General features: G+C 39.6%; 2 protein-coding genes across 3 annotated transcripts in view; both read left to right on the top strand.

The window, feature by feature from the left end:
* The first annotated feature begins 3,224 nt into the window (after window positions 1-3,224).
* rrad (Ras-related associated with diabetes) lies at window positions 3,225-6,538 on the top strand. The gene is made up of 5 exons (XM_019260661.2): window positions 3,225-3,382; window positions 3,624-4,014; window positions 4,763-4,836; window positions 4,954-5,158; window positions 5,586-6,538. Exons 2-5 carry the CDS (start codon window positions 3,642-3,644, stop codon window positions 5,861-5,863), a joined length of 930 nt encoding a protein of 309 aa, XP_019116206.1. The 5' UTR covers window positions 3,225-3,382; window positions 3,624-3,641; the 3' UTR covers window positions 5,864-6,538.
* Window positions 6,539-6,746: 208 nt separating this feature from the next.
* Window positions 6,747-18,759, top strand: part of cdh16 (cadherin 16, KSP-cadherin) — a 31,497-nt gene continuing 19,484 nt past the window's right edge. Inside the window, exons 1-9 of one of the 2 annotated variants that reach the window (XM_010735563.3) lie at window positions 6,747-6,824; window positions 7,368-7,418; window positions 7,507-7,602; window positions 9,367-9,501; window positions 9,726-9,855; window positions 10,492-10,650; window positions 11,809-12,005; window positions 17,075-17,200; window positions 18,393-18,543. In XM_010735563.3, coding sequence (XP_010733865.2) covers window positions 7,374-7,418; window positions 7,507-7,602; window positions 9,367-9,501; window positions 9,726-9,855; window positions 10,492-10,650; window positions 11,809-12,005; window positions 17,075-17,200; window positions 18,393-18,543 — 1,039 coding nt within the window. In that variant the 5' untranslated portion in view covers window positions 6,747-6,824; window positions 7,368-7,373. Of the gene's footprint in view, window positions 6,825-7,275; window positions 7,419-7,506; window positions 7,603-9,366; window positions 9,502-9,725; window positions 9,856-10,491; window positions 10,651-11,808; window positions 12,006-17,074; window positions 17,201-18,392; window positions 18,544-18,759 lie in introns of both variants that reach the window. The other variant, XM_027280989.1, reaches the window with a different exon arrangement.

Below are 18,759 nucleotides of genomic sequence, written 5' to 3' on the forward strand. Positions count from 1 at the left end.
ACAGATTTAAACAAAGGGTGACTACCCTTAGACCAGGGGCCTTCAACCCCTTGAACAAGAGACAAACAGAACAGTTACCCCCACATCTAATTCTTTTCTTTTTTTTAATGCATCACAATTTAGGCCTGGCCTGTAATAACTTTTATATTCGCATTATTTAACTTTTATTTCACCTTATTGACCTATTTATATACCGGGTTATTAGCCTATATGTGTTCATGATTGATAAAAGGTCCGTGCATGATTATTGTTGGTTGTTGGAGTACAAATGCATTCACTGTTTGTAGTTTCCCAGTTACCTGCACCCTCCCACTCACCATTATTTGGTGAAAATTGTCATGTTAATTATTATGACAAAAGATTGGCTAACCCCCTGCAGTACCTCTGTGGACCCCCTAGTGGCCGTGGACCCCTGGTTCAAGACCTTTGCCCTAGATTCTATTTAAATAGGTACCACAAATGCTCTCATCCTCCTGTTATGTAATTGAATCCAGTATACTACGACTACACAAATGTTTGACAGTTTGAACGGATACTCTACTGTACTATACCTACTGCATATTGTTTCATATGTCATAGAGAAAGGGTCAGTAACTGTGATTATTCATTTAAATAGGAATTGTCAATTAATCTTATTTCTTTATATTAGTGCCACTGACTGCAATCAAACATGCTGATAGATCGGCTGATATTAGCCTATTACAATATATCCATAAATAAAATGAATCTACACTAAACAAATGCCAAACAAATGGTCACAATAAAAAATCAGAGAGATATAATGGAAGATCGCTGTTTATGTGTTTAACGAAATATATGAGAACTGGTCGGTCTATATCCACTTGACTGCTGATGACAATAGCAACGCAGATTTTAAAGTTATTTAAAGGGTAAAATCTTTCCACTGTCTTATGTAAATGATGGCCCACATTAGCAATGATAAGTAGGCTGTAAACATACTGAAGAATTTCCTTCCTTCCTCCTTTAATATATCAAACAAAATGTCACACAATGTATAGATGAAACATAAAAAACAACATTATAACAAGAATGAATTTCAGTGAGTTGAGTTTTTAAAAAAGGAAAAGGTGAAACAATGAAACATTAAAACCAGTAGTTTCAATTAATATATAAAATATAACACAACATCAGTATGAAAGTCACGTATGGCAGGTGGATGAATTATATTTATTATATGTACATGTGAAGTCACTCTGAATGGGCTGAGAGAAGAAAGCCCTCTTCACTCTCTCTATTTTGGTCTTCGTGCAGCTGTAACGCCTCCCTGAGTGCAGCAGAGAGAAGAGTGTGTTGTCCCTTGAGGGGCAGCCTGAAGTCTCTTGAGCATCTGAGGACTTTCTTCACCAAAGTGTTGATGTGAGAGGACCACGATAAGCAACACCTGTGATGAAGACTCTGAGGTATCTGAAGATGTCCACCCCCTCCACCAGGTCCCTGCTGGTACTAGTTCCTCCTACTTCTACTCAAAGTCCACTCTGAGCTCATTAGTCTTACTGACACTCAAAGTGAGGATGTTCTCCCAGTTCTCCAGGTGAGTCACTTCCTCTAGGGCTTCTTTGTTATCAGAGATATGGCTCACCTCCGCTGTGTCATCAGCAAACTTGACGATGGCGGTGGAGTCAGACTTGGACACGGTTGTGTGTTCACACACCACCTCAGAAAAACCTTTTAAAAATGTATGATTCGTAGGGAAATCAAGAGATGTTTGACCAAAATCTGATCTGTAATCTGAAAGTGTGGTCACAATTCTCACGTACAGTGTGTAATATTTCTAAAAATCTACAAGCTGTCACAACTCAGGGAGAGCACGTCAACACAGTCCTTAATTTAGCTATTTAATGTGAATGTTGAAGACAATCAAACACAGAATACACCATGAAGACTATCCACACAGTCATATATCATTATAAGATATGTATTATATTTAATTTAATCAAGTCTGAGACAGAATATAACATTCATGTCTCATCCATAAATGCTAAGAAATCCTTAAAAACAAGAGAGTGAATTATGAGATGTTGATTTGGGAGAACATGGCCAATTCTGAGGGGAGCTTCTGAGATCATATTAACTATAAGGGGATATGGAAACAATACAACAACAAACACTAATAGTATCAATATCATAATTTATTATTATTCACGTTTCCCACCTTGGGGCAAAGCCATTATTAGGTTGGACACATCTAAAAGGTTCAACTGTGGTGTGAGCTCTAAAGCCACGAGGGGGCAGCAGCACATCATGCAGAGTGTGTGACATCAACTGGAAAATGACATTTTGACTGTAGAGCGCATCGTGATGGAGGCTTCACTGTGTGTGAGAAAATTGATCTGAAAAGCAAAATGCAAGATCAAACATAAAAACACACGCAGGAGTAAATCAAATAAAAACTGACCTGAAATCATCTGAGCTCCAACAGGACAGTCTAAAGTGTTAAGCAGCTTAGGCCTATGTATTTTAAATTGAAAGCATTTTGCATTATTCATGTTAGGCATGAATCAGTCGCACCTGACGTTACTGGCATGTCTGGCCTGTCAGCTGTGAAGAATTACAACTGCAAATGCACAGAACTGGGTTTTGTGGCTGCAGCCTTCCTCTCAGGCAGTAGGTTGGTGGGTGGAAAGCCAAGGCTGCATGATAAATGCATCCGTGCGTGGAATTTTTTTTTTTTTTTTTATGTTTGTAGCATTTTCACTGCCAAATTTAACTCCCAATTGATTTTTTTTCTGTTTTTTTCCATGAATTTCAGTGAGATGTTGTCCTATAGTACTGCCACAGACTAAGGAATTAATCACGAATGTTCTGCATGTTATAATCATTTTTGGTTTAAGTTTACCTAGATCCTTCTATGCATTTATGATGTGAGCACATTGAAATCAAATTCCCACGATAATGCATAATTGTAGACCATGAAGCGATCATATTTCAATAAAAGCTTTCATCTGACCCATGCATTTCGCCCTATCATGGGTATATCCTTCCATCATCTCTAAATGTATCACCTAAATTAATTTTAAATATTTATATCACTCTGGCTTTAAGTGGGCTACCCCTCTTCAAGGATTCATCTCTGGACGCCCCCTCAGAGGTAAGCTCTTCATTTGGCGATGCGGAAGGGAGATTCCTTAGCTCTTCCAGTCATACACCCCCCTCCTCTGTATGATGTTACCGTTACGCACCACTATTAAAAGCGGAGACGTGATGCTCTGGGCGAATCCCTGCCGACGTCACTCCCAGTCCCATATAAATAGGCTGAGCAGAGCCTGTGGTCAGACTCGAGCAAAAGCGCTTTTTCGGCTACAACAACTCTTCAAGCAAGGATTATTGGATTGCCTTCGTTGGATTTAATTGCCAGAACCGAGTAAGTTTCTTTAATACACTTTAAGCTTTTACTATTCATGTTGAGTACAGTTTATGAACAGAAAATGTATTTTATGTTTGCTTCACTGTATGCTGCTGAACCCCAATAGATGTTTTAATTTTACAATATGATTTACAATTATGTTTAACTGGCATGATTCTCCACTGCATCTATGTACAGACTTTTACGCATGAGATTGGGCATAAGAGCACACATTTACGCATGTTACATCTACCCACAGATCCTCGGTACAAGCACAATGACTTTGAACAAGGGTGACAAATTGCGGAACATGGACAAGAGAAGAGGAAGCGTGCCTTTCCCCATGAATCTACCGAACCTACACCGGAGAAGCATGCCCGTGGACGACCGGGACCTGCGCGCCACGATGCCACAGACGGGGAAAACCGACGAGCTGTCCAACCTCCTGCGCTGCACGTCCTACTCCCCGAACGAGCAGCACCGAGGCAGCTGCGCCTCAGACTCCTCGGACTCCGTGATCTCCACTGGCAGCGAAACCGAGTCCCAGGTGTACAAGGTGGTTCTCCTCGGGGAGCACGGCGTCGGCAAGTCCAGCCTGGCGCGCGTCTTTGGAGGATTTGAGGATGCTGGTCACGACTGTGATGAAGCAGGTAAATGGTGATGCTGAGGATGAGTCATCAACCTTAGCAACCAACACGCACGCACGCACACGCGCGCGCACACACACACACACGCACACACACAGGGACATTAAAGATGTCCATGAAGATGATAATTGGGGCTATGAGAGGTTAATTTAGTCTACTTAAGGCCGAACAATATACAATTATATTTCTAATGTAAGCTCATAGATACAAGGTTCAGTGACTAAGGTGCAGTCCTGAAATATAAAGACAAACTTTTGGACTGTAAAAACAAACCATTTAAGCATAAATGCACATTTAAGAATAATGAAGATGTGGATGTCTTTAAACTAACATAAAAGCCGTGGAGCATCATAAAATCTCTAATCCAGAATTATGTTTGTCTAAGAGGACAATCATAAAGTTAAGCAGATGTATTTTAAAACAACAACAACAGAGGTCTTATTTTTGCACGCAAGCGTGTACATGCATTGATTATTGCTATTTCCATCTACAGCGAGGCACCAGCCCCATGCGCCCTCAGCAGCACAGCTGTCAGAAACACATCCAGTAGCATAATGTGAAGGGAAAATATAAAATAGAAATGGCCAGCGATGGCTTGATCACAGGCTGGGATTGACTTTTTGCTTCAAATGAAAACAGTGTGCTAAAACCAGCGTGAAGGAACTAAACACACACACACACATGCTGACAACAACTGTTCCTTTCTGTCCTTTCGGTCAGTGTGTAACATATTTCTTTTTTCCCCCTTCAGGAAACACTTATGACAGATCTATCTTGGTGGATGAAGAAGAGGCATCCATTTTGCTGTATGACATCTGGGAACAGGTGAGTTATATATTAGTAATGTTTTTCCATTTACATTGATTCAGAGATATTACATTAGTAAAAGATTGGATCAGCCATGCGCGATGCTAATCTTGGTTTCCGTTTCTTTTCCTGAAGGATAATAGCCAGTGGCTGAAGGAACAGTGCATGAGGATGGGAGACGCCTACATCATCGTGTATTCAGTGACAGACAAATCAAGCTTCGAGAAGGCATCGGAGCTGCGTATTCAGCTGCGCCGGGCCAGGCAGTCAGAGAACATTCCCATAATCCTTGTGGGTAACAAGAGTGACCTGGTGCGGTCCAGAGAAGTGTCTGTAGATGGTAAGTCAGTGTGATTAACCAACTTTGAACCTAAAATGTACCACAGATGTATAACGTGTTTGGCTAATATGAGCTCAGGGAAAGTGTGTTATAAAAATCTGGTTACTTTTTAAAAATCTAATATTTCTCATTTGAAGTTTAAAAGCTATTCTTGAGGCTTTTCATGATCAAATCTGACAGGACTAGATGTGCTTGACCGGCTTTGGTGGGGTCAGGCCACATTTCTCACTTGACTGAACCAGGCCTACTTTCAAATACCACCACAAACTAAAGCCAACGTTTTAAAACTCCTATGACTTAGGGCTAATTTATGCTATCTAGGGTTACCATTTTCAATTTTCATCTTAGTTTTACATGAGCTTCTACCTTAATGTTTTCTTAATGTACAGTGCTAATTGTCCTTTCTCCTCGCCTTCCTTTATTTCAGAGGGAAGTGCCTGCGCAGTGGTATTCGACTGCAAGTTCATCGAGACATCTGCATCCCTTCACCACAATGTGCAGGACCTGTTCGAGGGCATCGTTAGACAGATCCGCCTGAGGAAAGACAGCAAAGAGGAGAACGCACGACGCATGGCCAACTGCAGGCGTAGGGAGAGCATTGGAAAGAAGGCTAAACGGTTTCTGGGGCGCATGGTTGCACGCAAGAACAAGAAGATGGCTTTCAGGCAGAAGTCAAAGTCCTGTCATGACCTGACAGTTCTCTGAGGATCAGATGGGACAGACGGACATTTTTTTCTTTGGCCTCTGAAGACCAGACGCTGTGTGTGTTTTAACACTAACCCTAAAGGACTAATAGAGCTGTACAGAAATATATTTTTATTTTTTAGACACCAACCAAAAGCAAAGAAAGGACTTAATAAATAAAAATGATATCATTATCATGATAATGGTGATAACCTGCATGAAGCTTTGCAAACATTTATTTCATTTTATTTTATTTTGTTTGTTTGCCTTAAACATGTTGCTGTCATAATATGATCAGTATGTATGAAAAATCCACGAAGGCTTGTTATTTCTGAGTTGCAAAGATTGCCTTGCTGTTGGGTTGATTGTTGTGCTCCTTTACTGGAGGGGATTGATGTACATATTAGAACATGAATGATGCTGAATGCAACATACATCTCATTATCCTAAAAGACACAGTACAGGATCACAATGCCAGGTCGTCTGGAGTCATATTTACTTGAAACGTGGTACGCAGGTTCGTGCCTCGGCCAAGTTCCTGAGAACTAGTCAAATATGAGAGAACACTGAATTCAGGTTGTGAATGTATGAGTAATGCAATAAGTTATATTAGTCTTGTGAACCTTGACATTATTTGGAATTCTTTTGTTTACGTTGATCTCCTTTTTCAATAAAACATAAAATCAAATCATGAAATCATCTCTGTCTTTATTCCTGAAGCAAAGTGTTCAGTTGAGTGCAACAGAAAAGAAGTCGGTGTTGTTTAGACCATTTACATCCTCATGAATATTCATTTGATCGTATCAATGGAATGGAACCTCACTGGCCATTGGTTTTTTAAAGGAAGGAAACATGGTAGTTAAGCATGTTTATCTGAAGGTGTTAACCATTAATCCACCAAAGGAGTACAAGTGCGCAATTTTTCCACCCAATTTAAACTCCTTTCACAGCTCAGAGGGAGCACACACATCACTTGGAGAAGGTAAGACACAAAGGCTTTTGTTTAAAATGGCTTTGCTGCTTAGCCCATGGCACTTTTTTTTGGCCATCTTTTATCATTGGAATCATCTGATGTTGTGAAGCAACAGTATATCCAATGTTTGCTGTTGTACTTAATGGGGTAATAGGGTATATAGGACATTACTGGTACTTGTACACTGCATTTGTTATTGCTAAAAAGAAAAGCAGCTCCATCTGAAAGATATTTGACATTCAGGCTCCAATGAAATGACATAATTTTTGTATCTAGCTTGATTTTAACAGACAAAAGTTTTAACTTCAAATCAAATGTGGCTTTATTGGTCTTCTGTGTTAAGGACTATAGTTGGGTCTCAGATGTTACTCTACAACAGCTTTGTAGGTAGTGATGTGTTTAGATCCAGCCTGTCGGACATGTAAAAACTGAGAATTACGTGTTTATGAAAAAATTCCAGGGTGGTGAATCAGTAACACAGACAGAAATTGTGTTGATTGTTGGGGTTGAGGCCATGCAGTTTAAAATGCTGTGAATATGCCACATCTACAGGCACTCATGGCTGACAGAGGAGCTACACCAATGCTCACCGTAGCTCTCATAGTAAGATATTCTTGTTTTCTTTTAATTACTCTTAGCTGTTACACTTTGTTCATGTGCATTGAGACACACTTACTATCTTGTTTCGCAGTTGGTGATACTTACCTTTGCACCATGCTCTGGGGCAAGTGTTAAAATTGGTGTCCCTGAAAACTATGACGGTATTTTCCCATGGTATCTAGCCAAGGTAAGACCTTTTAACTTACTTGAATTCACCAAATAGATCTTATTATGCTCATAGACTTCTGTTTAAAATCCCCAATCTTTATTCATTTTCACAATAGCAGTCATTTTATGCTGAACATTTCTAAAATCCTGCTTATGAGAGTGATTTTAATATTTCATTAGATTCGATTGTACTGAGGAGTTCTCAAGTCTAACCAGGTACATAAATCCTGCCAGACCTTTGAGCCTGTTTATTTTTAAGTGGTGAGGAAGATGTTAAAAAGACCAGGGTCGCTCTTGATACAGAAAAAAAAAAAAGGTAGATAATAAGCCGGAACAGCATCAGTCTTTTTTTCTTTTTTTTTTCTTTTTTTTTACTTCTCACATCTTCACTTAAGGTTGAAGATGTATGAACATGCTGCCGTCATCACTAGACTATAATTAGAGTGCTCACAATGCTCTTCATGGATCAGACCCAGCCTCTGCATTTAGACCGGCTGGGTGGCAGGCGGGCTGTTTTGTTCATACATGTCACTTAGACATCCTCTGGATTGTGCAACAGTATGAGTATCTGGCACTTTAATTGGTTGTATTGTGACGTCAGCACATCTTGTATGACACATATTTTCATTCTCTTCAAATAGCATGTTAATGGCCAGAATGGAGAAGTTGGATAATAACCCCACTTTGTGTTATGAATAGAAAGGACATAATAATTGCTTCAGATTTGTTCGAGGTAAAAGCTCTTCAAGTCTGTTCATCGGAAAGGGCTGCACTTGTCTCTTCTTCTACTATAATCTTTTGAATGATCAATTGCGAAAACTCTACAAAGTACAAAAGCACTGCAAATGTTTCAATCATCTTGTTGAAAAAAGGATCTAATTGTAGATATTTGGATGCTGGCATATTTTTGCTTTAAGAGGACCTTCATTTTAGGCTACTTATCTAATTTGAGTCTTTCTGCAAAGTAATACAAAGTTGTATGATTGCTTTAACAATGGTTAAGTTGAATGGCAGAATCTTGGCAAAATTTTAAAGATAAGAATGGCTATATTTTTCTTTTGTCAACAAATCCCATAACAAGACTCAAACCAGCAATATATTGGTCTAATTCAATACTTTTTTACCTTATTTCCACTGAAAATATAAACATTTTAAAACAAGTCACATCTATATAGCTGAAATTATAAATAACTCTCTTATTTCCTAAACTAGCTGGGAACTGTAGTTTCTAGCAAACGCTTTTCAAACAGCAATCATTTTTGTATTTGTCAGGGACTATTTTCATCAGTGGAATAATACACAATCAGTGTGCTAGTGGTTATTTGAAGCAACAGGGTGGCGTATGTGGAAGTGACTCAAAATAAACTACAGTGGCTATGTTCGAAACCCAGTGCAACAATGTGGCTTAGTGTTTTTTTTATAGTGGCTCAGAGGAACAAGCTCTAAAGCTCTGAAAACACAGACAATACAATCTTTGCACAGGATTTATTGACAGCAGGAAATATATTAAATATATCCTCCAAAGGCATGCGGGACGAGTGGTGCTCAGCTGTAGATAATATGGTACTGTATTGTTGCATTTCTTGGTCACCATCTCACCACACACAATTTCATTTGAACTGATCACGTGACCTTTCAGTTTCTGTTGGTCTCAAGTGGACTGAAATCAAATCAGTGATGGCTGTGGCAACTACCCCACTGCTCCACTCCTCTCATACTTTACTGTTTGTGCACATGGCTTGGAACACAAATGTTTTTATGAATTTTGTTCTTTTCTGTACAGCTTCATAGCCTGCCAGTTAATTACAGTGACCTGGTGGTAACAGGAGATGATGAGGGGATATTTGGCATCGACGCTCAGTTTCTGTACGCTCTCAAACCTCTGGACAGAGAGAAACAACCGTCCTACTCTTTGCAGGTAGCATATTACTTTGTGTCATATCATATAATGGTGGTTTGTGGAACTTCTCATACATGTCACTCACATAACATGGTTAGTTTTTTTTGTATATTCCTATTTGTTCATCGTATGATGTTTATGTACTCAACAATGTTTGAAGAATAAATCACACTTCAGATTCTCACAGGAAGGCTGCATGCCGAGTGTGTTATTTAGAGAGTATGTGTGTGTGTGCACTGCAGGTGTCCTTCAGAACATCAGTGCAACGACAGAGCTTCACGGTCGAAGTGTGTGTCATCGACAAGAACGACAATGTGCCCACTTTCATAGAGGAGAGCATGAGAGGCAGCGTGCAGCTCGGGCTTCTCAAAGGTACGAGAACCTTGAGCTCTGATGTTATCGTGTCGCACAGTCCCCGCCGCATGGAATACAAAAACTCTGGGAAACATGCCCAGTGGAGCCCTGAAAAACATCAATTTACCCTTAACCTCAGTATTCATTGAATTAATGAAGTTGCAAACTGGATGATTACATTTTGATTACTCTAAAAAAAAGACCTTTCAGCAAACTGTCACAAGGTTACAGGATACAATACTCCAATGTGTTTTATGTCCTTTGTTCTGAGATGGACAAAGAAACCATTGTCAGAAAAACTGGGGCAGCACAACCTCTAATAAAATATTATTTGTAGCTCAATGTATCTAACATTAACAACTCTGACTATGTTTTTCATGTGCTATTTATCACTTGTTTTTGTGTCATGTTTTCTTATGTGCATCAGGTGCTTTGTAGCAGTATCATCTTTCCTCTTGGGCACCAATATGTTTTGACCTATATACGAAATCAATCACATACTTCAAAAGTTCAAAAGTGGTTCCTCCTGTTTGGTACAACCCATGTTCTATCCTTTTCTTAAATTGAGAAAGTTAATGTGCTTTGACTTTGTGGAGAGGAGAAATGTTTGTTATAGAGGATAACATTTTTGACTTTGTACCACCTGTGTCTCAGGGATCCCTTTCATGCAGGTGGAAGCGCTGGATCGTGATGACCGCAACACTGCCCATGCTGAGCTGCGGTTCAGCCTCATGGAACAGACACCCAGGATTCCCTCCAGCCAAATGTTCTTCATCGACTCCATCACCGGAGAGGTTTCCCTCACTGAGGAAGGTCAGTCCCAACTAGTGACTGTAGGGGAAGTATCAAGTTAATGTCACATTTTGTTTGTTTTCATATTGTTTCTTTTCAGGGAGACAGCAATAGGTCAGCACCTCTGAAACAAGAACGTCCATACACTCAAGAATACTTTCTCATTTCTTTGTTGCAAATTAGAAATGCTTGAACATGCCAATTAGTTATGGAACCATTAGTCTTGTTTTAATATCCCATTAGTTTCCACTAAACATTGCCACAAATAATTCATTGCAGACCATTAGCATTTATAGCACTTGTGGAAGATCTCAATATGTCATCAGATTTCTTAAAATAAAACAATAATAAAATAAATAGTGTTATTGGTATCTGCCCTGAAAACCCAGTATTAGTACAGCTTGAAAATAAACTATAATAAATATAAATAAATAAATAAATAAATAAATAAATAAAAAGTTCAGTCAACGCCAAACATATTTTAAAAAACCTATTCTAGTTATATTGGCCAATAACTCTGCTTTTAGACAAACAGACCTACACATACAGCGCGCACACACATACACACTTACTTACCCCTAGACTTGCAGTCCTGGATGCTGGTGCTATTTCTGTAGCTCTGGTATTGCCCTTTGTTACAGCTCGGCAGGAGCTGGATGACTTTCACGCTTGCCGGTCCCTTCCGGCCCACACTGCTGCTTCCACTGGTTTCCACAAAGCATCACAGTGGCAGTGAAAATTGACAATTACCTCCTTGATTTTCTACTTTATTTCCAGGCTAGCCGTAACTGATGGTTATGATTGCCTTTCTAGAGGGATGTTTATGTTATTTATTTTCCATTTTAGCAAGAAATTGAGAATTAAGTGGTGTATACAGCACTCAGATGGCTGAAGTTAGACAGATAGACGTACGGACATGTTAAATTTAGCAGCCGATATGTGTAACGTCTCGGTTATTTAAGGGAGAATATAGTCCATTAATCCACTGTGTGTTTGTATTGTAGTTTTGCGTCCCTTTAAATTGGTTATTTTCCTTTACATCCCTTGCACCTCGTATCCTCTGGGACACTGCACACATACAGTATCATGTCATCAGACACAGCACAATATATACTGTTGATGTCTTTGTAACAGAAATTGGAAGAGTCGTTTTAAAATAAGGTGTTTGTGTATTACAAGGAGCCTCTACTCTGGACCCAGAGATGTGCGGCCGTTATAAACTCTCAGTGATGGTGAAGGACATGGCCGGGAAGGCGAACGCTTTCTTCACCACTGGAATCGTAACTGTAGAGGTGACTGGAAACACCTGGGCATCGCCTGACCCTGTGAGACTTCAGGAAAACCTCCCGGGCCCTTACCCCATACCCATCTCACAGGTGAGGCAGCACATCCACTCTGAAACACTTGAGCACACAAAGTGTTTTAGTCTACATTAAAACCACTGTTACTTATTTGATTTTTCCCCATAAATCATGCAAACAACTTGGGGTGAGTGCAGACTTTATTGTTAAGCATTTCCAAATGTTGTATCATATTACAATAAAACAAACTCTGTCAATAGCCTGGGCCGAGTAAAGTGGCATCATATTGCCAGTTGCTGTTTTTAGTGCCTCTTGGGTCCTCCTAAGTGACCAAATACTGAATTATTGATGCTGTTCAAATGCCATGGATCCTTTCAGGCTACCTCCTGACTGACTCACTTTAACTCCCATAATCACTCACTCTCCCACCCACCAACCACCATCACCACCACTCTGAGGGGTATTATACAAACCTAACAGCTTAAAGGCAGAAACCACCCTAAAATACTCACATGTGTTATTTTAATCACATTCTACAGCTCAGTCTAAATATTTTAGTATTTCATGTCATAGAGAGAAATCCTGGACCAACTCAATAGCATTCTTATTTATTTATATTTTTGCCATACGCATCTACAGTTCAGCTGTTATGTAACCTTGGCAAATTCATTGATGAATCCATCAACAGAAAATGAATCCACAGCTAATCTGTCAATCAATAATTTAAGAAACGTTTTCCAGATTCTCAGGATTTCTTTGCTTTATATCATCATAAACTGAATATCTTTAGGATCAGATCTATCTTTGATGAACAAAACAAGATGCGTGGAAAACTGTGATGAGCAGTTTTCACTATTTTCTGGCATTTCATAGACCAAATGACTAATCAATTAATCACCAAAATAAGCCACCAGATCAGTTGATTGTGAAAAAGATTTGTTAGGTGCAGTCATGTAGCTCCAAGGAAGTTACATCAGTAACCATGGTGATTTTATGAGGATATAGGGATATTTTCAGATGGAAAGCTGGAAATCCTCTGTTCAAATAACACTTTGGATGTAGATGTAGTTTATAAGCCTACAGGCTAATCCACCGTGGACCGGCTCCAAAAAGTGTCACCTGATAATATCTGGTCATAAATCAGTGCTCGGAGTTCAGGTTAAACAAGACAGCTGGTTGACACTACAGTCCAACATTTTTGCATTAATGTAAATTCAGTTTAAAGGTTCTCGTAACATTACTGTGTCTGTCCCTGGACTTGTGTAACCTTTCAGTGGTTATCAGCTACATGTCTATAAATAACTCAAAAGCCTTCAGACATTTTGTAGCACTTGAAAAAACATGAACCAACAACACCCATTCTCATTTGTGAGGAAATTAAGCGTTCCAGCTCGGCGAAAAAATACTTGAACAATAAATAAATACTCAATAAAAAATTCATTTGTTTGTTATGGAGAACTGTGGAAACAAAGAGGCTTGTGGAGATGATTCTGATTTCAATGCATTGCTGCGGCCAGTAGGTACATCACAATACCTCCCCCCTCCTCCTGTTTTCTCCCACCTCCTCCACACTCGCCCTCAGCCTCTCATCTCTCCTGTTCTAACAGCCCCTTCCACCCACTGAAAACGTGTGGATTCGTGTGTAGGCGCGTCTGATTTTTTTCTCTTTTTTTTTTGGTCATATTTTCAATGGCCACTTCAAATCTACAATAAAATCTTCATAAATATTTTTGTCTTATAGTTTTAACATCTCATTTATGTCCACAACTTGGTTGACTTTGAGAGAACGGTTCATTTGAATAATTATGAACGAACTGAATCTCTGCCACTATGTAAATGAGGCTGTGTGGAAATATTTCACTGAGCAGATTTCCTCTGTGTATCCGCTTTAATTTTTTAATTAAAAATGTGTTAAGACACTGAGAAATGAAGCCTCCATGGCATGGCATTTAGTTACAGTGTCAAATTAGTTCCCATCCAGAACCTAAATCACACAAAACTGGATTAGTTTAACATGGATGTTTACTTTGGGGAAGCCTCGTTTCTCCCACGCTGAGTGATTGCACTGCTGTGCTCAGTAGGTGGTGGGACTAACCGCTGCTATGACACATGCAGAGATAGTCATGCTCAAGGACCCACTCTATGGATCTCACCTCCCCTACTGTTTCAGATAAATGGAACATTCATGTCCACATCCACTCATCTGTAACAAATGCTGTCTTTTGTCCACTGTGTGACAACATTTTTTGACAGACGCTGCTAGGCGTACTTTATGCATTTGTGACATCATCCTCCTCTATGTAAAAGTCACTTATCATACCAAGTCGAGATCACGACTGTTGTGATCAATTTGACTCATTCTACAATCAGTTCAAAACAAGCTCTGGCTGCTATTTTAGATCTGAAATCCAGGCATTTGTTATCAGTGCTTTTGCGTCACTGGAGCCGGGGTGGTTCATTTCAATCGGTTATCTATTGCGTGTTTCTGATTGCCTGCCCAAAACTTTCAATATGTAATGTAATCAGTAGAACCACTTGAACTTAGTAATGCAATCTATTGAGACTTCAGCGTGGAAGTGAGGCCTCAGAGCCTGTAAATGAATGAGTCAAGCCTCTGGCTCCATTGAGTTTTCGGTTTTTCGAGTCATTGGAAATGTGATTATTTTGTTGCAGAAATAATTTCAGCCCCACCAGACATTTGTCATGGCCTCATAATCAGTGTTTAATATTACAAATGATGCTTGCTTCATCTAACATTAGTCTTAAGACATGATCTTGTGTTGATGTGAATAACATTAAAACTGCTATAAGCAAACTTAACAATCTTAACAATTTCTTAACAATATGTCAGATTTCCCTCGAAAAAGACACTGTATGCTACCTGCCCAGCACTCAAAATCAAATAAACAAAGTTAGTGAACAGCTGGTGAAGACGTGTAGTTTAATTTGGTAGCTAAAGAACCAGATATAGCCCTCAGGAGTTCATGAAAACCAAATGGGGCTTAAAGGAGAGTGTACAGCAAAGTTGCCAGGCTCCAAATAAATGCTAATATTGCTCCAAATCTGCTGTATGTGTAAATAAGCAACTGTTTAAGCAACTTTTATTAAGGAACTTTTAAGGAACTTTTTGCAACTTTTCTTCCTTAAAATAACAGCTTCTCTGTCATTTTGATACTACGCTGACTTGTAACCAGGTAAATGGTGCCTCTGTCATTCCCAGTCTGCGCCCTGTATGCCTGTTATTGTGTTATTCATTCATTGGGCACTGGGTATGAAGAAGCGTGTAACAAATTACGGCACTAAGTCACACCCCCAACTATATCACTGATTTTGGTGAAACTTAATCAACCACTAAGCTGGTTAGCTCAGTCCTTGCTGTCCAGACTAGGAGGTAAAAGCACCAGGTGGGTGTTTGTATTTACACTGCCAGCAAAGGAGCTTTGAACCACCAAGAGGAGGAGATTTTTAGGTGCCAGGCTAGGGGAGCCAGTGGGGCATACTGATGGGGGTCGTAGCCAGTGTCGTGCCAGAACAGGAGCAGGGTGGGGGCATGCAATGTAACTGAAAAGACCCAAAAAGATGTTGACACAAGTAGCTAAGAAGAAAAAAAAAAGAGAGAGTGTGACCGAGTGAGAGGCTGCTCGACAAGAGTAAATCACAAACTTTGCTTTAATCACCATCTCAGCTTCATAATGTAATTATTGTGATATGTTATGATACATTTACAGCTTGTTTAAGTTATTGTAGGTTTAATGTTTCAAACCACAAACAAGACCATAGGACCATCAATCAAAGTACACACTGTACTTTATCTGTCACATGCTAAAGTCAACATCAACTGTTGCTTCTAGATTTGGATACTGATGATATAGCAAAGAAAAAAATAATTCCTCTGGTCCCTCTAACTTATCGTATATCATATCTACATTTTATACATCTGGAACTAATGATTATTTACATGATCAATATATCTATTACATGCTATTTTTAATAATTTCCCAGAGCACAAAGTGACAACCTCACATTTGAGAAGCTGTAACCAGCAAATATTTTGCATTTTTATTTCAGAATCAGAATCAGAATTGCTTTATTGGCCAGGTGTGTGTACACACACGAGGAATTTGACTCTGGTTCACTTTACTCTCAACTGTACATACAGGAATAGACATAAGTACAGTTTAAAAGACAAGGGACATGACAGGTAGGTGCAGACATGAACATAATATAAATATAAAAATAACTATATACATATTTAAAAGATATACACTGGGGGAAAAAACGACTGGTGGAAAAGATAGTCAATAGACAAATTGTTCTTGTTCTGGCTCAGATATTTTGATATTTCCTGTGTTTGCACTATTTCCTGTAATTCAGCAACTGATTACTCTCCAGTCCGCTATGTCTTAGAGAAAAGCACACACACACACACACACACACCCACACACACACACACAACTCGTTACGCAGCTCGAGCACAGGCTACCGAGGGAGACAGGACGTGCTCTGCAAACTCAAACACTGACGGAGGCAAAACAGATGACTTCATAGATGTGTTGTGTAGAACTTTATATAGAGCAGTGTGCGATCATTAATCTGCTTTTTAAACATATCTCCTTAAAGTTCTGAGGTCTACAAACACACCATAACACTGAGAGGCGGCCAGCTGTGTGAAGCACCTCTGTGTATACAAGAGCATAGTGTTTGGGCAGCCATCTCCAAAACAAGGGGGGAGTGTGTGACAGTGTGTTGAGGAGACACACATGCCCTGGGTGTGCATCAGCTGTGCTGCGGCTGGGCCCCTCTCCTTGTTGGGTGCTGTTTGATGGCTACTAGGGGCCTTTCAGCCCCACTGCACAGCCCTCTGTCAAGGGCTGTAAAGCAGAGTGGAAAATCCCCTTCAGCCTGCATAGTTAGTTTTGGCTGTGCTCTCTGTTCCACATCATTGTCAGTACATTTGGTGAGCTTCTTATCATGTAAATAAATGGTACCTCAGCTTTACTTATACATCATGCAGGCCCTGCAGCTTTCTGGGTTTATACTGCATGATCTTATTTATTGTAAAAAAAAATAAATGTTTTGTTATATATGTGATACATTTTGTATAAAGAAAGCATTTTGTTGTGTGTATGTGTGTGTTTATGTAGGTCAAATGGAGTGGAAGTCAAGCAGAGTACAGTCTGGAGGGGGAGTTTCCAGAGATGCTCTTCACCATCAGCAGAGAAGGAGTCATTTATCTCAACGCCCCTCTGGACAGAGAGACACAAGACCAGGTCTGTATAACTGCAAGCTAAATATCTCCAGCACTTAATAATAAATGTCAGTTTCTGATTACTGTTTGGAGCGCCTCAACATCACTGCTCCTTTATCAAAGCCAGAAGTCTTTATCTCTGTGTTTATTTCACATGGGAATAAATGAGTCCAACTCTCTGTTAATACTAACATAATCACACATGATATGTTGTGATGGCACTAAACGATTTCTCATGTCGTTCATTAATTAAACTTAACGTAATTAAAGGCATCCTGGTACACATTATTGCAGCAAGGCTGAGCATTGAGTCTATTTTTAAACCAAACAGAGGTAATTAAGGAAACAACCCAAATCCTGAAAAGCGCAGCGATGTTCCTTGGACACATCCTGCCTGTGGCAAAATAAATAAATAAATTATTATTGTATTATGACAAGGACTATAAAGCTAAAAGCTTTGTTTCAAATCGTGTTCCCTTCAGGCTAGGAGAGGGATCATTATTTGTGGCAGCGTTTCAAATTAAAGATCATTTGTCTGCATTTTACTCTGGAGTTTTGAACACAGCTCAAAGCTCCCGAGAGCTCTGAATAACTCACTGAACAATATATTCTGACACAAAATGCTCAAGCGGCCAAAGAACAACCCTGACCCTGAGACTGAGCTGCATCAGTGGGTGTGTTTAAACATATGCTCCCAGTATTTAGCATTTTCTGTTGTCTTTAGTGTTCATTTAATGGAAAGTTAGAAATCAGCCTGATGTCCTTGTCAAGAATAAAATATAAGTTGACTTCAGCTTCGTGTTTGTGTTAAAACACTCAGAACAGTTGGAGCAGGCATTAGCTTTTTTACTATTCAGCTACCCCTGCTACTTACCATCACTCCAGAAATGATTGATCGTCTGTGGATGTGTTACGGAGCCACTGAACGCCAAGCGTCTCTTGTCTGAATACAGCTCCATTAATCAGCCTGTATTCTTCATGACTGATGGTGTTGATGGAGCTTTTCCGCATTATAAGCGTTGCCCCCACCCCAGATGCAGAACGACAAATGTTAAGATACTATTCAGGCAGCTTGTTTATCATTTCCATCCATCCGTCCGTCATTTTGTTTATCAGTTTACCACTTCTGCAGAATCCTATCCCATCATCACACCCTGCACTGCTCTTTTTTTTTTCTTTTTTTTTTTTTTTTTTTTTTTTTTTTGCTTCGTCAGTTCCAGATCAGCATTGTGGTTGAGCGTCCAGATGGCAGAGAGATTGCCAAGCCTGTGGAGTTGAGGGTGATGGTGGGCGACGCCAATGATAACAGACCCACCTTTCCACAGGCACAGTACCACACTGTGGTCAAAGAACTAGCTGCTCGAGGTAACAAAGAATATTTTGGAAACTGACTCTCGCCCTTTCTGCCTATGTGTACACATGTGTTAGAAAATACTGTCTCATAATATCAAGTGCACAGTGATATTATGTATAAAACTAACATGTTATAGTGTTTCTATGCTTAAAATACTAATACATGATCTCAACACCCTATTCATAATAGCAAGTGAAGTTACACAGCATCATAAAACAACACACAAG

Source organism: Larimichthys crocea, chromosome VIII (genome assembly GCF_000972845.2).
Source record: "Larimichthys crocea isolate SSNF chromosome VIII, L_crocea_2.0, whole genome shotgun sequence".
NCBI classification, from domain to species: domain Eukaryota; kingdom Metazoa; phylum Chordata; class Actinopteri; family Sciaenidae; genus Larimichthys; species Larimichthys crocea.